Source organism: Festucalex cinctus, chromosome 1 (genome assembly GCF_051991245.1).
Source record: "Festucalex cinctus isolate MCC-2025b chromosome 1, RoL_Fcin_1.0, whole genome shotgun sequence".
In the NCBI taxonomy this organism is placed as follows: Eukaryota; Metazoa; Chordata; class Actinopteri; order Syngnathiformes; family Syngnathidae; genus Festucalex; species Festucalex cinctus.
This window is the reverse complement of record NC_135411.1, coordinates 10,981,434-11,006,880: the sequence shown is the minus strand read 5'-3', so window position 1 is coordinate 11,006,880 and position 25,447 is coordinate 10,981,434. Positions and strand designations below refer to the sequence as shown.

At 39.8% G+C, this 25,447-nt stretch overlaps 1 protein-coding gene across 1 annotated transcript in view; it reads right to left on the bottom strand.

The window, feature by feature from the left end:
- Positions 1–25,447, bottom strand: part of piezo2b (piezo-type mechanosensitive ion channel component 2b) — an 83,703-nt gene that overhangs the window by 2,283 nt on the left and 55,973 nt on the right. The window contains exons 27-51 of the mRNA XM_077515721.1: positions 24,669–24,786; positions 24,433–24,589; positions 24,263–24,352; positions 23,140–23,264; positions 22,950–23,018; positions 20,925–21,028; positions 20,081–20,201; positions 18,840–18,908; positions 18,595–18,761; positions 17,852–18,045; positions 17,167–17,340; positions 15,173–15,922; positions 13,483–13,741; positions 12,944–13,123; positions 11,147–11,474; positions 9,064–9,196; positions 8,829–8,976; positions 8,544–8,755; positions 8,302–8,460; positions 8,082–8,229; positions 6,887–7,075; positions 6,709–6,801; positions 3,364–3,653; positions 3,211–3,290; positions 1,202–1,397 (exon numbers count right to left, since the gene is read on the bottom strand). Of these exons, the coding sequence (XP_077371847.1) occupies positions 1,202–1,397; positions 3,211–3,290; positions 3,364–3,653; positions 6,709–6,801; positions 6,887–7,075; positions 8,082–8,229; positions 8,302–8,460; positions 8,544–8,755; positions 8,829–8,976; positions 9,064–9,196; positions 11,147–11,474; positions 12,944–13,123; positions 13,483–13,741; positions 15,173–15,922; positions 17,167–17,340; positions 17,852–18,045; positions 18,595–18,761; positions 18,840–18,908; positions 20,081–20,201; positions 20,925–21,028; positions 22,950–23,018; positions 23,140–23,264; positions 24,263–24,352; positions 24,433–24,589; positions 24,669–24,786 (4,553 nt within the window). The remainder of the gene's footprint in view (positions 1–1,201; positions 1,398–3,210; positions 3,291–3,363; positions 3,654–6,708; positions 6,802–6,886; positions 7,076–8,081; positions 8,230–8,301; positions 8,461–8,543; positions 8,756–8,828; positions 8,977–9,063; positions 9,197–11,146; positions 11,475–12,943; positions 13,124–13,482; positions 13,742–15,172; positions 15,923–17,166; positions 17,341–17,851; positions 18,046–18,594; positions 18,762–18,839; positions 18,909–20,080; positions 20,202–20,924; positions 21,029–22,949; positions 23,019–23,139; positions 23,265–24,262; positions 24,353–24,432; positions 24,590–24,668; positions 24,787–25,447) is intronic.

Genomic DNA, 25,447 nt, shown 5'->3' with positions numbered 1-25,447 from the left:
TTCTGTTATTGATTCTTTAAAAAATTTGAAATTATTTTTGAAAATGTTTGGATCTGGAACACACGCACAAAAATCATCCAAAAAAATAAAAAATCAAAAATAAGAATTTTTATTTTTTAACATTTTTTTTGCTTTTGTTTCATGGTCGATTAAAAAAAAAATAAAAAAATGGAGATGGAGATGGAAAAACGCTAAATAAATATAAGTTTTTGTTGATTACACTGCAAATTTTATAAAATTATTTGAAAATTATTAGGTTTTAATATTTTGTAAAAAAACAAAAAAAACAAAAAAAAAACACAAAATCATCCAAAATACAAGACCAGAATGAGCAATTTGAAATGTTTTATCAAACCAAATATAACAAAATGTACTTTAGATTCCTTATGGTTGATATTCTCCAAATTTTGACAAAAAAAGAAAAAAAAAAGAAAAGAAAAGAAAAGAAAAGAAGATTTGTTAACACCCAAACCCCCCAAAATAAAAAATTGCATTTGTTGGTGATTCCCTTAAGAATATTGGAGAAAAAAAAATTACCCAAAATGAATGAATTTCTTCAAATTTAGAGAACAAAAAAACAAAAGTCAGAATAAAAAAAAATTGCAAGAATAAGATATATCTTCTTAAAAAAAAAAAAAAAGTTTTGTTTTGTTGTTTCACTACTAATCTTAGATTATTATTATTATTATTATTATTATTATTATATTTTATTTTTTACTGTCAAAAGATTGCAAGATATGTAGTATGTAAATATAGCCAATTATTCTACGAAAATTTTGTATGGAACTTAATTTGTTTGTAAACAGGATTAAATTGAGGTTCCACTGTATTACATTTTTTTTTTTTTTTTTTTTTTTAAAGATTGATGTGATTTTTTCTTCTTTTTCTGAGAGCTCAGTATTATACATTTGGCAGCCATTTGATTTCTTCTCAATTTGATCCAAAACAGAAAACATTTTATTTTGTCTGAAAGACTGAAACACAAATTAAAATAATTTAGTTTGCATCTAAATTTGTGCTTTCAAAAAAAAAAGATATCTAAAACAAAGATTTTTTTTCCTTTTTGCTGTCTTTCCATTATCTCTAACATACTTTACTAACATATTTTGTATTTCTGAGATAAAACAAACCAAAACATGTGGGTGTTTGGCATGGCGAGACGTGGTGCACGACGCTTGCAACCGCGTGTGAGCGTTCGTACCCGTAACCGGCCAGGAAGCCGAGGCTGGGCGGGCTGACTTGGTCGCTGAAGACGTAAAGCTCCAGGCGGGCGTCGTGGTTCTGACTTTTCTGGATGGGTCCGCGTTCCGTCTGGTTGACGATCCACCACTCCTGCACCTGACGCTGCGACGTCTTCACTTGCCGCAGGCTCACGCTGATGTTCATCATCTTCTCGTCTGATATTCAATCGCAACGCACAAACAAAAACAAACATTGGGAACCATACAACACCAAATGGAACTTAGTGTAATGAAAGGGCTGCTCAGTACAAAAAAAACAAACGTTTTTTTTTGTGTGTGTGTCATCCTGTCTCATTCTTAAAGAGTAGCGATGATAAATTGTGGTTAGACAGGAAGTAGGGGTAAAATTAATTTATAAAAAAATAAAAGCACATTCATACATTAGTAGTTTCGGTTTTATCTTAACAAGTGAAGAACTCTCTTGTGACAAGAGATTTGCTGAATTTCAAAATAAGAGCTAACAACCTGTGAGGATTATTATGTATATATTATTCCATATTTTCTCTTTTATTGCATAGAGTTAATTTTAAAGCATGTACTCAGTATTTCACTATCAGTTTGGGTTGCTGTATGTGTATTCAACCTAAGGACGTCTGGCATGCGGGAATGAAGAACTTCACACCAGGACAATAGACAGCCTTCAAGGATTAGTGGTCGTAAAAAAAGTTTTATGGTTAGAGGATGTCTCCTGTGTTTATGACTGTTGTATTTGTGATGCCACAACGCTGCTATTTCTCCGCCTCCTTTTGTGACCATTTGTTAGCGAACTCCATGAAAAGACAAGAAATGTGAATGTGTGTCAGAGTGGGCCAGAGGATTGTGACCAGCACACATCTCTTGCTCATCTCTCCTTGTACAAGTAAAGGCCTTGTTTTTCTCATTTTAATGTCTGTCTCCTCATTTGTGCAGTTTAAAAATGTCATAGATGGTGTTTAAACCTGACACAACCACACACACAAAAAAAAAACCAGAAGAACAAATGTCAAACAGGAAGTGGTAGATATTCAAAAAATCAAAGCATACTTTTAGAACAGGGTCGGTCACATAATACCTGTATTTAGGGTGACCGCACAGGATGGGAAAGTCCAAAAATAAAGAAACAATCACAAAAAGACTCCAGATCAGAAAGTTTTGCAGGGTGAAGTTAAAAACAGCCACCAATCAACTAAATAATATTATTAGTGTCAGGCAGGAAGTGGTGCTGAAAATAAATAAACAAACAAACAAATAAATAAATAAATAAATAAATAAATGCATAAAAAGCCACAAAACACAAGTACAGTGGTCAGACAGGAAGTAAGGGTGAAATTAAAAAAAACAAAAAAAACATTTATAGGCAGGAAGTGGTGTTGAGAGTAAAAAAATAAATGTATCTTCAATGACAGTGTGAAGACAGGAAGTGGAGGTGAAGGGGGAAAAAATAAAAGCACATTTTATATGATTGTTATGACAGGAAGTGGATCTGAGATTAAAAAAAAAAAAAAAAAACGTTCTATAATGTGCTAAAACATCAAGTCAACACGAGATTAAAAAACAAAAGCTCATTCAATGACAGCGTTAAAGCAAAGAAGCAGATGAGAGATTAAAAAATAAAACATTTGATGGCAGTGTTAAGACAGGAAGTGGAGGTGAAAGTGAAAAATAAAAGCACATTCTACACCAAAGTTATGACAAAAATGGATGTGTGACTAGAAAATAAAAGTATATTCTACAACAGTGTTAAGACAGGAAATGGAGGTTAAATTAAAAAAATAAAAGCATCCTGAAAATATTCCATATATTAAAAAATAAATAAATAAATAAAACTATTAGTAAAATCAATCAAAACTGAACTAAAACAAAACATTTTCCAAACACTAAAAACTAAAACTGATTGAATTTCAAAAATAAAAGTCTGATAATAATGAATATCCAAAATGATAACTGTGGTCACGACAGGAAGTGGAGGTGTCAAAGTAAAGCGTCCCACCTTTATAGAGCTGATCGACGGGTTTGGCGTCCGAGTCGCTGGGCGCTCTGATGAAGCGCGGGAATATGTTGGTGAGCGTCCTGCGCGTGCGTAAAAGAGAACGTCAACGGGATCCGTTGGCGCTACGGCTCGGCCGGCGACCGGTCCACTCACACGTGCGACTGCTTGTCGTTTCCCTTGAGCAGCAGCACCAGCTCCCTCTTGGTGTCGTTGCCCAGGTTGGTGACCCGTTTGCCGGACGCCTTCTCGGCCTTGGCCCCCAAACTTAAGTTGCGCTGCACGGACCACGACACGGTGATGGGGAAGTCCTCGTCCAGTTTCAGCATCTCGATGAGGGTGTTCCTGCTCGGGGGGCTGATGGTCCACAGGGTGTTGGAGCTGCCCTTCAGCTCTGCGATCACCAGGTCGCCCGGCATGTAGCCCCCCAGCCACTCCAGCGCCTCCTGGTGGCGCCAGTCACATAGACAGACGCATTGTCACTTTTCTCACCGAGTCAATATAAAACGACAGTTTTATTCAAACGGGAAGTCAAGTCAAAAATGTTCTTGACAATATTCATATTTTCTATGCGCCACTAGCCTAAACGCAATATTCTGATTCGTTTTGTGTTTACACATTATGAAGTCGCACCTTCAGACTCGCATTGTTTTTGCTGGTCAAAATGGATTTATTTCTGCTGATTTTGACTCTTTTCCCACATAAGAACAACATGGAAATGTTTTTTTTTGGGAGTAGCTCATGTTTTTAGTTGTAATCGTGGCTGAAACGTGTTGTGAACTTCCAAGCTTATATGCAACATTTTTAACATGACGATCATGCAAATCAACTTGCGATCTGTTATGTAAGATCCAATCATGAACTAGAGGTGTCGACATCATTCAAAATATGTGTTTTATTGGTTTAGACATGCGAATATGTTATGTCCACTGGGTCTGAAGGGATTAAGCAGCAAATGCCACCAGTTTTTACCCAGGTCAGCCGTTTTGACACTTGCTGTCGATTGCAAATGACATCACAGTTGCCTAAAAAAAGGACTAAATGGGAATGATGATGATGATAATACTAATACTACTACTACTACTACTACTACTACTAATAATAATAATAATAATAATAATAATAATAATAATAATATAGTATCTTTAAAAAAAAAATCTTTCTGTACTTTTCCTGTGTTTTTTTTTTTTTTTTTTTTGGTGAAACACAAAATCATTTTTGTTCTTTTTGGTTAATTTCGCCCCTTTTTTTTATCTAGAAAAACTAAAAAATAATGTTTTTTTGCATGTTTCTCTCCAAACATTGCAAGTTGAAAGACATTTCTTCCTGTTCTTTTTCTAATCATTTTAAATATTTGTTAGCAGAAAGACAAAAAAACATTTTCGTTGTTGTTTACTGACATATTTTTCCACATCTTAAACACCCAAGGAAAAATATTTTTGCTGTTTTGTTCTCCCTCCAAACCTTGCTTTTTTTTTTAAATAAAATATATTTAATCCAAAACCATAACAAATTTGTGTTTTTGTCTCTCAAAATGCATTTTTATTTAAAAATGTGAACTACAGCAAAATTATAGTTTCATTTTTTAAATTATGTTAAAAAAATGTTTTTCAATTGTTTCTTTATTTTAAACTTAAACCTGAAATCCAAAGAAACTATATTTTGTTTACATTTTTTTTTTTTAGTTAAAATATGAACATTTTTATTCTCTTCTTTTATTTTTTTTTATTTTATTTTTTTTTAGCATGCAGTAACACCAAGTGTTGATGCTTAGTGCCCACTAGAAATAAATCTTAAGGAGTTAGTGAGTATAGTGTCGTATAGTGTGGTGTGCTCGAGCCCACTAGCAGCAACTAGGTTCCTGACTATATAAAAATAAAAACAATCAGATACAAAATACCAAATACAGAAGCAGCGAAAACAAAAGTTGTAACGATGTGGTGGCTCTCGTTAACAGGCAGAATCTAGGCAGGATTAAGTTGCCAAATTAAGATTAAAATATTCTATGTACATAGTCCATATTTGTTTAAATCTTGATACTTGATTTTTATTTAAGGCAGAGATTTTTTCCATTGAGATATAATTTATTAGTAAGTTTAACCAGTGGTCGATATTTAGAGATTATTTATTTTTCCAATTGACAAGGATTATTTTTTTAGCAATAGTAAGGGCTATAAATATAGATTGAGATTGTTTACATGGTAGCTCAATTATTGTTAAGTCACCTAGTAAACACAATCTTGGAGATAAAGGAAGCCTACAGTTTAATATATCAGCGAGCTTTCCCAAGATTTTAGTCCAGAAATGCAGCACTGGAGTACATGACCATAAAGCATGAAGATAAGTATCGGCAGTGTTTTGTGAGCACTGGAGACAAATGTCGGAGTCAGAGAGTCCCATTTTTTTCATCATATATTGTGTAATATATGTTCTATGAAGTATCTTATATTGGATAAGTTGCAAATTTGTCTGTTTGGTCATTTTAAATACATTTTCACAGATTTGGGTCCAAAAGTCTGGTTCCGGAACTATAGACAAGTCTTTTTCCCATTTTAATGTCGGTAAATACGTTTTATTTGTGTATAAAAATAACTTATATATTTTTGATATTTTCTTTATTGTTGTTGGAGAAAGCTTTATAATATCTTTAGCTAAGACAGGCAGTTGGAGCGTATCCTGAAGTGTTGGGATTTGTTTCTTAACCATATTTTTGACTTGCAGATAATGTAAGAAATTCCCATTTTTTATTTCATATTTTTGGACCAAGTTTGTATACGATATAAACTTATTATCTGAGAAAAGATGATGAAGGTGTGTAATTCCTTTCTGCTCCCATAGGCTTAAATGGAACGACTGATTATTAAGTTGAAAGTCGGGGTTATGCCAAATGGGAGAGAGCCCACAGGGCGCCAATTGGGAGTTTGTAATTTCTAATGCCTTCCACCAGGCAGTCAGGGTGGCGGCTATCATTGGGTTTTTAAAACAATTATGTCGTTTTATTGATTTTGTAATAAAGAGTAAATCTAACAGTCTAAGTTTAGACATTTTTATTCTCTTCAAATTATTAAGAACATCAAAACATCCATCCATCCATTTTCTTAGCCACTTTTCCTCACCAGGGTCTCGGGGGTGCTGGAGCCTATCCCAGTTGGCTTCAGGCATTAGGCGGAGTACACCTTGTACACACAACTGGTTGCCAGCCAACCCAGGACAATAGCACCAAAAAAATTAACCTTCCCCAAATTGGTGAAATTTTAATTTATTTTTGGTTTATTTATTAATTTTGTTAGTTTCCTTTATTTCCCCCCACTTTTTTTGGGGGGTGGGGGGGGGTGGGGGGGGTGGGTTGTAAATCCAAAACAGAGAACAGAGAACGCATGATGCTGTTTATTTATTTATTTATTTTTAGTCCTATATCTTTAGCGTCCTTACTGTGTATTGATAGCCAATTTGCAAGTTTAAATGCTCGCTGCAACATTTTGCTCTTGCCGTGATACTCACCTCATCATCATTGTACAATTTGACAAATTTTGTCAAATCTTTTTCGGAGACTTCCTGCAGTTGCTTCTGCTGAGCACTCATGGTGAAGATGGGCTGCCAAGGACCAAAAAAGCAAACACCATGATTGACTTGCCATAAAAAAAAAGTATACACAATTTATTTGTCCTTTTCATCTCACCTGGAAGCCGGCCAGCGTGATCTCCAAAGAGACGTCCAAAGGCGGGTTGACCACGCCGGCCACGGACTTGACGAGCGACATGAAGAGCAGCGGGAACCACACGATGCAGATGAGCAGCATCACGATCATCCCGCCCATGCCGTACTTCACCACCTTCTTCTTTTTCTGGCCTCGTGGTTGAGGGTACCTCTGTAGGGATGTGCAAAGACTGTTATTAATGCTTGTTGTCTCGTTTCTCACAGTCTGTCTCCTCTCTAATTAGCAGCTACGTTTACTTTTTGTTTTTCACCAAAGCAACCACATCAGAGCAGTTTTTTGCGTGTCACTCACTGTTGCAGACGGGCGAATTTGTTGGGTGCATGACGTCACTCCCGCGGCAACTTAACAGCGCGCAAAGAGGTTTTTTTTTTTCTCCACTCACTCACTCACTCTTCTTATGTGAGTGTTTTTTTTTCACTCACTCACTCACCCACTCACTCACTCACTCACTCACTCACTCACTCACTCACTCACTCACTCACTCCCTCACTCACTCACTCACTCACTCACTCACTCACTCACTCACTCACACAAGCTTCTTGTGTAAGTGAAAAATAAATAAATCCGTGCGTGCTGTCAAGTTGCTGCGGGATTGACGTCATGCAGCCGACAAATTCGCCCGGTCCCGTCTGCGACACGCCCCCTACCACCCCCCGCTCTGCGATTGGCTGGAGGGGTAAACAACTGTCTGTCCACAGAAACGACCCGCTGTTGACAAAACAAACACAAAATGGCAAAATACAGGCTGGATGGGTGTGGGGGTTTAGGAAAAAAATCACCACCACACATTAACAGAAGCCCAGAGGTGTAGATTGAGAAGGAGTTGATGAGTCTCAATCCTGTATTTATATAGTGCATTTTCCTGAGTGAAAACGAAGACCCCGCCTTTAAGTTGGTCAGCAAATCTCTTTTTAGAGTGTATTTAAAGTTTTAGCAGGCATTGTTACTGCTGCTTGTGCTTTTTTTTCCCTTCTTCTTTCCAATATCTGTTAGCAAGGCCAGCCGTACTGCATGACTAAGCTGCCGAACAAGACATGTTGAGGGGGAACAAGAAAATAAAAGTTCAACCCAGAAATCATTTCAAGCAACACTTGGCAATCTCATTTCTCGCTCGGCTAAGCTTCCAAAATGCCACGAGTGGATTTCATTCCAGCACCTTCTCCGACTCTCGCCAGCATTTGAGGATGAAGATGTGAGCGTAGATGTCCTCCACACAGATCCAGCTGGACAGAGACAGCGACGTGTCCGTCCACACCCAGTCCATCACGGCACGCAGCTCCGTCAGGAACGGAACCATACGAAACCTGCAAGCAACACTCATTTGTTTGTTTGTTTTGTTGTTGTTGTGATTTTGTATGTCCAGCATGACCTTTTACCCTTGAAAGAGGAAGAGGTTGACATAATTGTAGCTCTTGGTGAGGAAGTTCCCCAACACGCGGGTGGGATAACCGCAGCGGATCTGATAGGCTGACAAGCCAAAGTAGATGCACTTGACAAAATACCACATCTGAGCCACAGTGTTCTTGTTGAAACGCCTTTTGATGGAAGTCAGAAAAGACACAAAATAAACAAATGAAATTTGACGCCGAGACGTTGGGAGCAGTGGATACATTCTTACTTCTCTGTGACTCCTGGCAGGATGAAGAACATCCAGAAGTGGATGCCGAAGACCAGGAAGACCTGGAAGATGACCTTGCCCATGACAGACTTGCGCAGGTAGAGGGCCCGGTCCACCACCATGGTCCCAAACTGGATGAGGACCATCACCAAGAAAGGTCCGGGCACCTGATCCTCTGACAGTGACGACGTGATATCTGCCGCCGAGTGTTTCTACAAGACAACAGACATACTGTCGGCTGGGAACCGGACCCTCTGAAGATCTCAGTGGAAAGGCGACACCTACGCCAAAAGCCCAGAAGCCAAAGACAATGATGATGAAATCGACGGTGTCGGCGAGGAACATGAGCACGTAGACGTCGGTCACGGCGCTGTACTCGGGATGGATGAGGTCGTAGAAGAACTGACGCATGGGAACGTAGATCTCCATGAACCTGAAATGCAGCCACAGAGCTACGATCAAATGGATTCCTTACAAAATCAAGTTGAGACGACTGGTGCAAAATGCCGGCGAGTTGTACTTCTTGACGGCGAAGGCTCTGGCCTTGAAGAGTTGCTCCTTCAGCTTCTCTAGGATCATCTGCTTCCTGCTCTTCTGATGCACGCTGGCTTCGCTGCCGTCCTTGTGGCTGCTGCTGTGGGAGGTGACACTTCCTGCGAAGACAGTCGAGGTAGGAACAAGGCTTCAAATACAAATTTCCCAATTTGACTTCTGGTTTGGTGGTATGTACGGAGGACCAAAACTGCCAAAATTAAAAACAAATAAATGAATAAATAAATTAAAAAAAAATGAATGAAACTGAAAATAAGATATTTTTTAAAAAATGTGGAAAAACAAACAAAAATATATAACTAGAATTAAATGTCAATCAATAAATAAAAAGGCTCCGCTCTCATATTTATTTATTTCATGCTGCAGACGCTATCAGCATGAAATTCATCATGAAATGAGGGTGCAAAATTATCAAATAATTTCCACATGTATTTTTATATTGTTTGAATCTCGTTCTTAATTTTTTTTTGTATTTATTTTTTTGTGTTTTTTTTTTTTAAATATACATATATATATATATATATATATATATATATATATACATATATATATATGGGCGGCACGGTAGTCGAGTGGTTAGCACGTCCGCTTCCCAGTTCTGAGATCTCCGGTTCGAGTCCAGGCTCGGACCTTCCTGGGTGGAGTTTGCATGTTCTCCCCGTGCCCGCGTGGGTCTTCTCCGGGTACTCCGGTCTCCTCCCACATTCCAAAGACATGCATGGCAGATTAATTGGGCGCTCCGAATTGTCCCTAGGTGTGCGTGTGAATGCGGATGGTTGTTCGTCTCTGTGTGCCCTGCGATTGGTTGGCAACCAGTCCAGGGTGTCCCCCGCCTACTGCCCGGAGCCAGCTGAGATAGGCGCCAGCAGCCCCCGCGACCCTTGTGAGGAATAAGCGGTCAAGAAAATGGATGGATGGATATATATATATATATATATATATTAGGGGTGTGAATTGCCTAGTACCTGACGATTCGATCCGTATCACGATTCATAGGTCAGGATTCGATTCGATACCGATTAATCCCGATACGAATTTACAAGTCGATTGCTGCGATATTTTTACTCAAATTTATAAAATACCATTCAGTTAACTTATACAGTACATGTACACTGTAAGATTTGTATGAAAATGTATTATCTTATAACTTTGAGCCACTGTATGTAACAAACGGGTTTAACAACATTTTTCATGTTTGAACAGCATTGAAATAAAATATTAAGGCTTAATGTTCCATTAATATAACATTCTTCGATGCTTAAGGTGTGAAAGTTAAACGTTTTGTTGAATATTTTTCCATAAAAAATGGATGTTAAAAAAATCGATTCGGCTGCCTATTGAATCGATTCGAGAATTGCGTGCTGTAGTATCGCGATATATTGCCGAATCGATTTTTAACACCCCTAATATATATATATATATATATATATATATATATATATATATGCACACACACACGCGCACACAGATTTTATGTTGTTTTTATTTCCATTTATATTTAATGTTGAGTATTTACATTTTTTTATATCTGGTCTTATTTTCACTTTTATTAATTAATTAATTAATTATTTTATTTATTTATTTATTTATTTATGTATATATACTTTTTTGTTGTTGTTTTTATTTCCATTTATATTTATTTTTTAAATTAAATTTTTGGGTGTTTTGTGATGTGTATGAATTTGATGTTTTGTCTACTTATTTATGCATTTATTTATTTAATTATTCACTCACCTACTTCTTATTAAAAATGTATTTAAAAATACAATAATTGAAAACTTGTATATGCACTTCAAAATGTTTGCTTTGTTCTTTTTTTGTTACGTTATTCTTTACTGCACAACCAATATTTATGTTTATGTACAGCACTTTGTATTCCGCAATGCCTGTTATTAAAGTGCTTTATAATTAAAGTTGAGTTGAGTTTTATATCTGGTCTTATTTTCAATTTTATTCATTCATTTATTTATTTTTAATGGTGGCAGTTTTGGTCCTCTATAGGTGGGATGATGCAAGCAAGCCAAAAAAAAAAGAATAAAAGATGGCCTCACCCCGCTTGGCCCGGGCAGATGAATGCACGGATCGGTGCGAGACGTGCGAGCCCCCACTAGAGCTATTGCGCCGCTGGTAGGTGGGCTGCTGCGGGTTGTGCAGCTGCACGTGGCCCGAGTCCATCGAGGTGCCGAAGTTGATGGAGCGCAAGGTGTTTGTGGAGCCGCGCCGCCCATGTGGCCCCGAGGAGGCATTGGTGGTGGCGGCGGAGGTGGGTTCCGACTCCCTCTCGCTCTCGTCTCGACGGCTCCCCTCGTCCTCCGACTCGCTCTGACGGGACGCCGCCCTCTTCTCCTTGGGGTTGTCCTCGTCCCACAGGCCGTGGCACTGTGATGGCAAAGGCGTCCCACTCAATACCAACGTCAATGTGAATGAGAATAGCAGTTGTGCTAGCCTACCATGTAAAGTGTAAAATAGACAAGCACTGTAATCATGTTTAGGGTGACGAGATGTTGGGAGGTTTAACTGGTGTCCCAAGTCCCGGCGGATTTCACCACCCCATTGTTTTGTCTCACTTTTACGTAGGTCTCGGCCCGGCGTCGCATTTTTCCTGTTTTAGTCTGGTCAGCAAGCCAATTGTTTGGGCCATGTGCATGTCAATCACACGGTTGTCATAGCAATGTTACAATTTGGGAACGGCATGAGGTAAACGGCACAACCAGCTTCCAATAGCTGCCGGGACCAAGCAAAACAGGTTGGCTAATGGTGAGAGCCTTGACTTGTTTAGTGCAGTTAAATTACCAACCAAGATAGTATTTTGCATTAGCTAAAGTAATAACAACCAGATTGACTAGCGCTTAAATGTATTATGAAAAGTTCCTGGTGAAAATTTACTGTATATTTGATTTTCTGTGAAATTGTAGTGTCATAGTTTTTAATTTTGAAAATCTGGTCACCTTAGTCATGTTAGCTGGATAAAGCTAACTATAAAATCTGCAGTATATGTGGTTCTATAGCTAAAACTAACACAAACTCAGTATGTAAAAGTTTAATGCCAAATCAACATGAAAGGAAATAGCTGTGGTTGTGTTAGCCGCCTAAAGCTAACTGTAAAAGTAGAGATTCATTAGAGTTGTTCATGTTGGCTGGCACCTGGCGGTGTATGTAAAATAGAGGTGAGCTGGTGGGTGCTAGCATGGTTAACACAAACTGTAATGGATGCCAGGTTGCGCTGTGTGAGTGTACGTCATAAATAAAAACCCAAACTAAAACCTAAAATCGCAATTATCAATGCTAACATTAGCGTGCCAATTAGGTTTTGCTTTAAACTATTTTAAGGCAAAATATTTTATGGCTAAAACAACAAAATAGTTTGTTTTGTTTGACAGTCAAGGTCAGTGGCATGAAAACACTTTAAAACTTGTTTTTTGATGAATCGTTCAACATTTTTCCAGCTGATGCTCAATGTGAACTAAGTTGAATTCAGTTCACTGCCACTACGCAGTACTCTTAGTTCCAGTTTGCACTTTCAAGTTAAATAAGAAAAATTGGCTCAAAGACGACTTGCAACCTATCTTGAAAAACTCGTACATCGGGTCACTAGTATTTCAAGGCGTCACAGTACTTTATATAAAATAAAGGAGTCATGTTAACTGTAAACTGCGATTTGCTGGCAACCAGTCCAGGGTGTACCCCGCCTACTGCCCAAAGCCAGCTGAGATAGGCTCCAGCACCCCCTGCGACCCTTGTGAGAGGACTAAGCGGTCAAGAAAATGGATGGATGGATGGATGGATGGATGGAGGTTAGCTGTAAAATAGAGGTGAGCTAGCCTGCGGTCATGCTAGCTGGCTTTTACCTTGAGGATGGACCTGTGGAAGAAGAGCGCCAGGAGTTGGACCAGGTCGTAGTGAACGTAGCCATCCTTTTTTTCCACACCGATGATGTTGGGCGGGTGGTACGGGTTGTCCTTCTGTAATTTGTCCTGGTTGAAGGGGAAGAAGCCGAACTGGAAGAAGTACTTGATGACGATGGTGACCTGACAAGCAAGGAGACACAAGATCATACACTTTCACATTCATGTTTAGTATTTTAAAACTGTTCAAGGCACTTTCAGTCAATTTTAAACCCAGTTTTAAGTTTCTCCAGTTAATTTTCAAAAGTTTAAATCTTTGTCAAGTTTACTTTAAAACCAATTTAAAGCTTATACATTTGAAAACCAGTTTAAATCTCATTTAAAGCTAAGCAGGTTGCTAGTGGCCACTGGGATTATTTTAACAATACTTTTGAAAAGATGATCACAATAATTAATTATTTTAGTCCAAAAAAACACCACTTGGTGACAGTATTACGAGCGATCAAAGGTTTTTATTTTCATCTTTAAGCATTATTTGGGACCTCGGTGTAGACGATGGCAGTCATCCAGTATCGCTTGCTGGGCCGCGGCACCGACAGCATAGCCCACAGGAAGATGGTGACGGGCAGCACCAGTGTGGCAAAGTTGGCTGACACCATGTGGTTGATGATGATGACCAGGAAGCAAACCATCTCAGAGTGCGCCACTAGCATGTTGTACAAGGCGTAGCAGAGCTGCAGAACCAGCGGCTGGCTCTGGTAGAACTTCTCTGACTGATCCAACTCCTCATCGTAAAACATCCTGGCGATGGACAGAGAAAAGGTGATTACCGAACGGGTTCCTCAGGGTACTGTGCTAGGTCCATTGCTATTGCCACAGCCATGTGGTATGAGCACATGCTGTTCAAGTCTAGTTTAAAAACAGTTTAATGTTTATCCAAGTCAGTTCAAAATAACTTTGAAAACGTGTAAATATGTTTTTTAATGCTTTGTCCTTCACTCCCAAAAACGTATTTACATGTTTTTTCATGTGTTTTTTTTTATTTTTATTTTTTTTATGCAAGAGCATACAGATGGCTTTGATGCTGCTTCTGACATGAAGAGGTGGCTTAAAGCAATGGTAGTATTACAAATAATAGCAGTAGAGTATAAGAGATCAGCCAGGGCCATGTTGCAACAAGCTCGTTTTGTCAGTGTTTTCACCAGGAATGTGAATGTTGCTGAAACTTAGCTATAGTCTTATGCTATTTGCTGCAAAACAGAAACAGATACAAATATACTTTTTTCCTGATGAAAGAAGAGACTCTAATCTTTCGTTTGGTAAGGTTCCATGTTGTTATGTAAATACAAAACAATGCAAAATCAGTCAAAATCCAGTAAAACAGCCGGGAGCAAAATGGCTGGGAGTGAATGAGTTAAAAATTCAGTTAATTGTAATGCTAGATTGAAGCTCATTGAGGTCATTTTAACAGTTGTTAAATTTTTATCTAATTGACTTTATAACCAGTTCATTAAAAAAAGGTCAAATTTAGTCCGGGTTACTCATGTCCAGCGGCACGGTAGTTGAGTGGTTAGCACGTCTGCTTCCCAGTTCTGAGGTCTCCGGTTCGAGTCCAGGCTCGGACCTTCCTGGGTGGAGTTTGCATGTTCTCCCCGTGCCCGCGTGGGTCTTCTCCGGGTACTCCGGTCTCCTCCCACATTCCAAAGACATGGCAGGTTAATTGGGTGCTCCGAATTGTCCCGAGGTGTGCGTGTGAATGTGGATGGTTGTTCGTCTCTGTGTGCCCTGCGATTGGTTGGCAACCAGTCCAGGGTGTCCCCCGCCTACTGCCCAGAGCCAGCTGAGATAGGCGCCAGCAGCCCCCGCGACCCTTGTGAGGAATAAGTGGTCAAGAAAATGGATGGATGGATGGATACTCATGTCCAGTTTGTTTTGAAACTAAATGAAGGTTTACCCAATCAATTTCAAAACCAGTTTAAAGTTAAAGTTTATAAAATAAATAAATAAATAATAATAATAATAATAATAATAAAAATATAAAGTTCATAGCTCTCCCAGTTCATTAAAAAGGAAAAAACTTAAAAAACAGTTTAAAACTACTTCCCAGTCAACAACAACAAAAAAAGTTTTTGTCAACCAATTCTTGTCCAGGTTACATTAAAACTGGTTTAAATCTTGTCAAGCTCATTTTAGAACCAGTTTAAGCCGAGTGAATTTGGTTTTGTGTCTTACTTGTTGAGCAGTAGCTCACTGGCGGTCAGCTCCGTGGTCATGGTCGGCAGCATGATGTCGGACCTGCTGTCCGAGCGGCTGTCTGAGGTCATGAGCATGCGCCGCCGTCTCCTGTCCACGTCGCTGTCGTCGTCGCTCATCTCGAGCCGGTCAAAGCTGACCGCCTTGCTGTAGCTTGGCGGCACGTCGCCGTCCGACGTCTTGGAGGCGTCCGTGTCGTTGGTGCACATGATAGCCTCCACGTGCTCCACAGCATGCGGAGAATCCTGCGGACACTCTCCTCCTCCTCCTCCTCCTCCTCCTCCTCCTCCTCCTCCTCCTCCTCCTCCTCCTCCTCCTCCTCCATCCTCGCTCTCACTGATGGTGTCCTCCTGGAGCCGGTTCGAGGGCCCCTCATCTTGGTGGAAAGACCCCCAGATGACACTCCTCTCCTCAGGTTCTACTTCCTGGACGTCATCATCGAGAACACGTCCCTCCTCAAGTTCCGATTCCTGGCCATCTTGCAGTCCCTCCTCAAGTTCCGATTCTTGTCCATGTTGCAGTTCCTTCTGATGTTCCGATTTCTGTCTATCTTGCAGTTCCTCCTCGTCTTCCTCGACCTGCTGGGGCTCTGCCTCAGAACCGCCGCAGGCTCCGCCCTCGTCCTCAGGCTCCTCCAGATCCTGAGACTTCTGAAGAAGACTTCGCCCTGCCTGCCGTTGATCCCGTTCATCCTCCACTTCTTCTTCTATGGTTTCTGTGGTGCCCTGTCTGGAGGACATATCTCATGAGATCTGATAAGGATGCAATACTTAGATTGGGTTTAATTAAGGCAGACAGTGCTGAAGATGACAATGAAACTCAAATACAGTGATGGAAGTCAGGTATTATTTACCTCTGCCAAGCAAATTTGGATTACGTTAAGACCTACCTACTTATCCAGTTCCCTCAACACGTTGGAGAAATGGGGGGCAATGGTTACAGAATTTTCAAATCAGGTTAAAGCTCATGAAGTTAATTTCAGGGCAAGTTTAAAGCTTCTTCAATTCATTTTAAAACATCAACTGATTCACTTTAAAAACCAGTATAAATATCATCCGGTTCATTTGCAAGGGCTCATCTAAGTCACTTTGAAGTCAGTTTAAGGTTGAATTTCAAACCACTTTAAAGCTTGTCCAGATCATAACGGTTTAACGCATGTCTAGTTAATTTTAAAGACAGTTTATTGGTCGACCAAGTCACTTTAGAACCAGTTTAAAGTTAGTCCAGTACAAATCTTGTTCAGATTACTTTAAAACAAGCTTCAAGCTTGAAAAGATTATTCAAAATGGTCTAAACATTGTCCAGTTAAAAACATTTCAAAACTTATGTAGTTTATTTTTAAACAAGTTTAAAGCTTCTCCAGTTTGCTTAAAAAGTGAATTTAAAGCTTGCCTAGTTGATTTTGTTCATTTAAAACCAGTTTCCCAAATTAATTTGGTTTAAAGCTTTCCCAGAAATTTTAACAGCAGTTTGACATTTCTGACTCTAAGCTAGTTCAAAGCTTCCTGCAAGTAATTTTAACGACAGTCAAAAATGTATATGTGATATGTATCCCTAAAACCAGGTTTGACCTCACCCAGTTAATTTTGAAAACTATTTTAAAGCTTTCCCGGATCACTTGAAGAGTTTAACATGGTCCTTTTGATTCAAAAACCCGTATAAAGTCTGTCCACTTCATTTTAGATCACGTCCAAAAGTTCATCCAATTGAATGAACACTTTAAAGTTCATTCAATTCAATGGAAGAAAACGGTTTCCAGCTCATTTCAAAACTTGACCAGTTCAATTTAATACTAGCACAAAATTTAAGCTTGACCAGTTCATTTTAGTGTGGCTGCACTTACAAAAAAAGACCAAATCTATTCCTTGGAACAAATACTGTAAATAATACATAATGAAATGAAACGCATGCACATGATAAGATGGATGCATGGATGTTGAAGTGTGCGTGTTGCGTCCCGAGGGTGGCTGCACCTGGACACGAAGCTGCTGCCGCTGTCCATGGACGAGGTGGACACATCCAGGCCGTACATCTTGCGCAGTTTGGGCCGCGCCCGCTCGCTGGTTTTGGGGATGCACTCGGGCATCCCGTCCAGGTCCTCCAGCGTGGACTGACGGGAAAACAGCGTGGTGGCCTCGGTGTAGGCGCTGAGATGTGGCGGCGGGGGTGGGCGGGTGGAAGAAGCGGGATGAGATGGTGTGTTAGCGTTGAGTGATATGGATTCACAATATTTTGACGCTAGACAAAATGTGGCCTTTGCACTTCTTTTTTCAAAGCTAAATGATCATCAAACTTTGACGCCAGGCTCTGCTAACATTAGACGCACAGGCTAAAAGCATCGCTCGTGAGTCTAATACCTGCTTCTAATTGGAGAATGAATTTCCTAGTAAGAGCCATGGAAGTTGCCCAAAGTGACCAAAATGACTAACTTGCCTGATCAATTTTGGCTATTGGTTTTTGGGAATTTTTCATTATTACAATAGACATACATGTCCAGCCAATTTTGAGTCAATCTGGGTAATTTTTTTCAGTTTTTCCTCTCATCTGGTGCTTGGGTCATAAAGAAAGCAAAAAAAAAGAAAATAAAAAATGAGATGAGTGGGGGTGAACCAAATGAAGTTTCCGATGAAGGTATTTTCAGCCTAAATCTTCACGTACCTTGATATGCTGTCCCTGGAGCCCGTGGAAGCCTGGCTCTCCATCTGGTGGCGTCGATGCCGCCGCCGGACCCTCGTGGAGCTCCCCCCTGACTCATCCTCACTGAGCAGGTCCACGCTGGCCTGCCGTGACATGTTGAGCCGCATGGCCTTCTGGTAGTACACGTGAATGCTCTCCCTGGACGGCACGTTGCCCTGGCGGATGTTGAGACAAGAAGATGCTCAAGCAAAGTTCAGAATGCTTGAGTGCAGTACATGATGCTAGTACAGGAAGGTCCGAGTGTGGTATATGTTGCTCAAGTAGCAGTACGAGATGCCAGAGCAGAGAAGAGAATGCTCATGTCGTGTCTGGGGTCAGGCCAGGGTTAAGTTTGAGTTCATGACCGTGAGGTCAAGTGTCATGTGCTGATGTAACCATCATCTGGTTTCAACTGGAAAGACGCTATGTGATGTTTCAACTGGTTTTATGCTATGTGATGTCATGAGCTTTGTGATGTCAATCTTTCATCCTTTACTTAGCCACAACCAATCAGATCGATTCACTGTCTGCAGTAGCAGCCTGAGAATTGCGTGTGTTTGCCGGATTATTGCTTTCTGTCCCTCTGTGCAACTCTCTTTGTTTCTCGTCTAGTCAAGTTTGTTCTACGCCTCTCGATGTGAATAAATAGTTAAAGCCTTATTTGTGTCTGCGCTTTGGGATCCAACCTCCAGCACATGACAGCTCAATCAAGCGCAGTATTTTACCTTCTTGACCTCTCTGGTAAGCATGCAGCGCTCGATGCGCAGAACGGTGGAGATGTCGATGTACTCCCGGCACACTTCGTTCATCCAGCGGGTGAAGCTGTCCACGGTGGTCTGCAGCAGCACCCACGTGAACTTGATGATGTTGAACACACGCTTGAAGATGTTGTCTGAACATGGTTCAACCGGTTAAGACAAGGTAAAAGGAGGAGAAGGAGAAGGAGATGGAAAACAAAGACGAGGCCAACCTGGACCAGAGTTGTTGTCTTGTTCTTGGCTGTCGGACATCTCGTCCATCTCGATGCCCACATGAGCTTCTGCAAAGGAATTCAGGAAGGAATTGTTCATTTAAAACCAACTAGAAGTTTTATCGTATTCATTTTCAATCCAGTTCAGAGCTCATCTAAGTCATTTTAATATCAGTCACAGGAAATACTCACCACAATCATTTTAAAAATAGACCAAAATCTTTTCTGAACATTTTAAAACCAGTTCAACGCTTCATAAGTTCATTTTAAAGTTCATTATTAAATTCAAAGCTTGTCCAGTTGGTTTAAAAAACAGTTCAAAGCATGTCTAGTGCATTTAAAAAACAGTTTAAAGCTAATCCAGTTTATTTTAAAACCATACGGCCTAAACCAGTTTTAAGCTTTCTGAAAGTGTATTCAAGGATCTTCTGGAAAAGTAGAAGCCGAGCCGAACGTCCGTTTGTCAGTTTTTGGAAAAATGCGCATGCGTCGGGGTAAACGCGTACACTCTAAAAATGGGGAGTGATATTTACTTGAAAACGCCAAGTGAAGGTTGATGCACTTTTATGGAAAAAAAAAAAACTTAGAAATTTTTTTTCAAGTAAATCCAGACATTTGATATATCAAATGTCGGAACGTACAAGCTCATTTTCATCGTCATCAGTCTCTGCATTTCACAGACGGAAGTCCTCTTGCGTCTCTCAGCCATTTTCAATGTATGCGGTGAGATCGGTGGCGCGACAACGATGAATGGCTGAATCCGAAGCTCAGTGGCAACATGCTACAAACGCTCCAAGTGTACATGCGCAGCTGGGAAGGAGCACGCGAGACGTTGTTACGGCAGATTGATTGACAGGATCGAGAACCAATCGTTAGGATGAGCCACCCGGAAGACGCAGCGACAAAAGATCCTTGAATACACGTTTAAATCTTGTCCTGTTTATTTTGATGCCAGTTCAAATCTTGTCCTGTTCATTGAAGCCAGTTTAAATCTTCTCCCTGCGACCCCATTTTAATCCTAGTTTAAATCTTGCCCAGTTTAAAACGGATCCAGTTTGTTTAAAAACAGCCCAAAGTTATTTCCGATCATTTAAAAAGCAGTTCAAAATTCATTCAATTCACATTACAACCCGTTTGAAATTTGTCCGATTCCTTTTAAAACCAGTTTGAACTTGTTCTTTTCACTTTCAAAATATTTTCCAGCTAAGCTTCTCTTGTTCCATTTTTTTTCCAACACTTACCCTCCTTTTTGCTCTTCTTGCGTTTGCCTCCCCTTGTGTATTTTTTCCCGAACTTGCGTTTCTCCTTAGCTCTCGCCTTCAGGGCCGCTTTGGGGTCTTTGATCCACGTTTGGTAGAGGAACTGTCGTTTAATGTCAAACAACAGATGATAAGAACAAATAAAGGATGCCCTTGTGTGGACAGAGCCACAAGCATTTGGTAAAGAGTGTAAACAGGCCACATGCATTCAAAAGGTTTCAACATTTCACAAAGAGTCCGTGCAACTTACCTATTAACTCACCCAACAACAACAACAACAATCACGATAAGCAAAAGGTCACAATTGTATGACTTCATATCCAATTAATGGCGTGGCAGCAAAACACTCAAAATGGATGCTGGAGGCACTTTATGGTCATGCACAAATGGGGGAGGCAGCCGGTTGTTTACCTTTCCTGCCTTCACTACATACTGAAGCACAGTTTTAGGCAGCCTTATGACTGACTTGGGCAAAGCCAGAACGGCCGACACAAACTTCCCGATAGCTCGCTACAGGTGGGGGAACACATAGGCGGAAAGAGAGCGGAAACGTGAAGTTGCGAGGGGCATAAAGGCCAAGACAGGACACAATTTCAGGGAAGGTGGCAAGAGGACAGTCCGTGAAAGGGATACAGGTGGGGGTGAAGTATAAACGAAGGGAAGAACATAGACGAAGAGAGAGAGGACAAAAGGTGGAGGGAAGACACAGGTGGAGAGGGTTAGTAGAGAATGATGAATTTGGGTTTTCATTTTAAGCAGACATGTTGGGTTATAAATGTTATAAATATGTAAGCTAATAAAAGTAAACAAGTCAATTCGAAAGTACCTGGAAGGCGGACCTCCTCGGCGGCTCCTCGTCTTTCAAATCGTCCTCCTCCTCCTCTTCCTCGCTGTCAGTTTCAAACAAGTAATACTCGCCGCTTCTAACCACTGACGGGCACAGCACAAGGTTTACTTTGGAGGCGCACAAAACAACAGTAAGACAGGAAAGGGAGGAAGAGACACCGAATCGAACATGACGAGCACAAAGCGCTGATGTGATGTGCGTTTGTCATTTGAGTCGACAGCAGAGTTGAAAGCGACAAGGCTGACTTGTGTCCTTGAACAGAAGTGCAAATTGACTGGCTGGGCGGGAGGTGAAGGGGCGGGGGGATGCGGGTGGCAAAATTGGGAGCGGTGGTTGGGGCTGCAATAGCCGACATGATCCATAACCAAAAGAGGTAACCAGCCTTTTAAGAAGAAAAAATGTGAAAAAAAATCCTTCCATTTGCACCTTCATACCAGAACTGTGACAGAATTTGTTAAGTTTCTTGTTTTGCCCTGCTGTCGCCACAAAGTGACGCAGAAATCACTCAATTTAAAGTTCCTTTAACGCCACTAATTTCTCAACTCGCAATTAAAGACCGCCCCTTACTTGGAAAGCCTACACTGGGGGAATTCCATTCGCAACGCAGCAGATACATACACGTTAAAATTTTGCAATAATAAATGTAATAATAATGCATATATTTGTGGAGACTGGGGTCGTTTTAAAAAGTTATTTCATATTAAAGATCAGAAATTACTGTATCAATGACTAACATGCAGCCATGTTTCCATTAGTTTAACATTTCTTCCAGTTTTATATACTTAGAAAAATATTTATTGTACATTTAAAACAGAAATAAAATCAGCGATTAATCGTCATGCGATTAATTAAGATTAAAAATTGTAATCACCTAGTATATACAAAGTACATGGAATTTATCCACTTAATGTATGATGTGGCAGGTAATCAATCGCGTTTCACACCAGTCTCATAGCTGGCGCAAAAGCCAACTGTCACTCACAGCAAGCTTTTGGTTTTAAAATGAGATGTTTTACATTACTGGCCCATTTGGCCCTAATGCAAGTGGACTGTCAGAGCCAGCCCTGCTCCAGAATTTGATAGTTTCTAATTTGACCCTCACACGACCTCGCAACTAAGTGACGTGCAAATCAGTTAAGACATTTTTCTGTGAGCGCATTAATTAACTAACCGAACGGCCACAATCAAAACATTACCTTATGTAAAAAAAAACAAAAAAAAACAAACAAACAAGCCTTATTTTTCAATTTTACTGAACTGATGTGCCTGGTAATGCTGTTCCACTACAGTGCTATAGGTGGTGCAATACAAAGTGGGTGCTATAAGCTTTTTTTCCCCCCTCTAGTTCTTGTGGATCACAACCCCATTTGGCACCGATTCAAGCTTACTGTTACAGGCAGACCTGCAACACATTTGAATGGTTTCTCATTTGGACCTTATACTACTCGCTACAAAGTGACGTAGAAATCAGCTAGGGTGATTTTTGTTAAATATAACTAACTCAACAAATGGCCACCAAAACAATTCAACAAACTTGACTTAGAAAAGTAAAGATTTAATAGCTGGTGACGCCCATTGCTTTTGATCATGTCTGCGGGCAAAGAATGAAACCTTTTGAGGCGGAGAGGACTTCATATCTTTGCGTAAAAACACTGTAAAAAGTGAGCGATTCCCCACCGCGGGCTCTTCAGGCGTTTTGAAACAAAAGCACAACCTCCGGCCGATAGTCCTTTTCTCGTTTGCCTCCTTCTTCTCGTGTCTATTTAAGGCAACTGTCGCCGTGCTACAAACACACGTAATCGATCTTCTAAAGTGTCTTTTCAGCGACAGTCAAGCAGCGTCCTTAAATAGAGACTGAAAAGGACTAAAAAAGACCAGAGGACGACGGCCGGTGCCTTCGGGCGCCCTCGGACGGAAGGGGAATCCTCGGCGGCGTTCTGGTCGAGGACACAAGGGCCAATGGGAGCGGAGGAGTGAGCAAAAGAGGGGGAGGGGTCAACCTACTGGAAGCATGGTCAACCCACGGCCTCCACCAGTGCTTTTTTTTGGTCTTGGCTTTGGCTCGCTGCGCTCCTAAAATTTAACAAATGACATCAGTGCAACACGACACAAAGTAAAAGATCAAAGGAAGAGTGGCTACGTTAGCTTAGCATCATCAACACGGGCACGGGGGGGGGGCGGGCCTTCGCCATACCCTCGTCCTCCTCGTCGGGAGGGGGCGGGGCAAGTGTCTGTCCGTCCACGGACTCCTGAACCATGCTCAGCATCCTCTCCTTGCCGCGCTTGAACTTCTGCTGCCGCACCTTAATGCGCTCCATCCTGTGCGCACAGACACGAGTGACATGAGTGGCGCTAGTGCATGGATTTTATGTAGCGTGATACACTCCAGTTAATTCATTATTTTCAATGGGGGCTTTAATAGGATATCAAAATTCGCCGGAAATTAGTTTAGGGCTGTGTAATGTTTCAGTGTCACTTAAAGTGTGGGAATTTTCAGCATCAAAGAAGACAATTCAACAATTTTAATAGCTAGTCTATTTTTGGGACTGCAACATGCTCCAAGGCCGATTTTTGCCAGCGTATGTATCTTGGTGAAATTACTAAAACTTTTATATAAATAAATACTTAAAATAATTTTTAAAAAGAACACAAAAAATATATAATAAATATAATATTTAATGATAAAAAATAATGGAAAAAAACAATGAAATAAACAAAGAAAAACAAAAATGCAATTAAGAAGTAATTTAAAAGAAATAAATAAATAAATAAAAGATTAAAACCAAATTAAAACAGAATAAACTAAACCAAAATAAGTATAAATAGATTTAACAGAATTCAATGAAACAAAAATATTCAATTAAATACAACGGAATAAATATAAAACAAAACCTAATAATGAAACAACAGCAATTAATAAATGAAATAATAAAATTTGTAAAATCAAAACAATAAAGCAGAATTAAATAGGAGGTAACATACAAGCAAAACTGAAATGAAAAACTAAAATAAACAATTTAGACAAATAGAAATACAACAAAACAAAGCCAAATTAAATAAAATCAAATGATGAAATCAAGATTATACAGTACATTTTAAAAAGTCAATTATAAAAAAAAATAAAACAAAGCAGAAAGATTTAAAAAAATGAACAACATAAAACAAATGAAAAATAAAAGTAGAAAATAAAACTACATTAATAAAATACAAATAAAACAAAATACAACAAAAAAAATGGAATTAAAACCAAATAAAACTAAATGAACAAAACCTAACCTAGTAAAACAAAGTGAAATCAGACAAAGAAACCATCTCACTGTCGTTTCAGCTGCTCCACAGATTTCCGCTCCTCCTCCAGGCGCGCCCGCACAGCCTTTACGATGGTGGCCTGGAAAAGCTCCGCCCCCCTGGAACAAAATGCACGCACACAACAGCGCTGAGAAGGCCATCCGGCTCTCCCGCCAGTATGAGGCGGAACCGCGCGTGCCTGGAGGCGAGGATCTGCGATGCCCGGATGTCGGCCACCACGTGCAGGAAGTAGTAGCTCATGAAGACGCGCCGCTGCAGCAGCAGGAAAGCGAAGCAGATGCTGTCCCAGATGATGCCCGCCTCGTCCTCGGGCAGGTCGCAACGCTGGTCCACATCTGCTCGGGCCACATGTGTCAATGGGACGATGATGTGTGCATGTGCGTGTTCATGCGTGTGTGTGGGTGGGGCTTTTACTGAGATGTTCCTGGTTGGTGTTGATATTGTAGTCCTTGATGGTGCACGCCAGGCTGAAGAGCTGGATGAGCCAGCACTTGTTGGGGATCAAAGAGTTGATGTAGCCACAAGCCAGGATCTGCAAAGAGGGTATTGGATACATTCATTCTTAACAATGTTGTAGAATTGTACTACTAAACAAGTGAACATTCCATAATAGCACAACGCAGTCAAACCTGATCTGATGACATTTGAAAGAGATAACATGTGAAATGTGCAGTCATTGACATTAGACAACTTTTGATTCGATTCAACAAACGTGACTTACAATAAGATATTGTACTTGATATATTTCTTCTTTTTTTTTTTTATTGTATGTATGTGTTGGTTATTAATTTAATTTCCACATTTCTTTAAATAGCAATTTATTTTGTTAAAATTAATATTATTATATTATATATTTTTGTTTATTATATATTAGCTCATATTTTTGATTTGACGAGATTCAATAGAAAATATTTTACAAATATTGGTGTCTATAATTGTAAAAAGTACATCCTATTGTATAAAAATAAATAAAAAACTGAGTTAAAGACATGATTTTGGAAATACTTTTTAAATTATTTAAATTTAAATTATATGTCAAATTTGGCTCAAATTACATTTTCCTTTGTTTATGTTTTCATTATTATAATTAAAATTAATGTTTTTCATGACCTCATACTCATTTATTTTTTTGTTTAAGGCTATTTTTTTTTTTTTTATTGTTGGTTTGTATTTTTTTTTAAAGGGACAGTGTG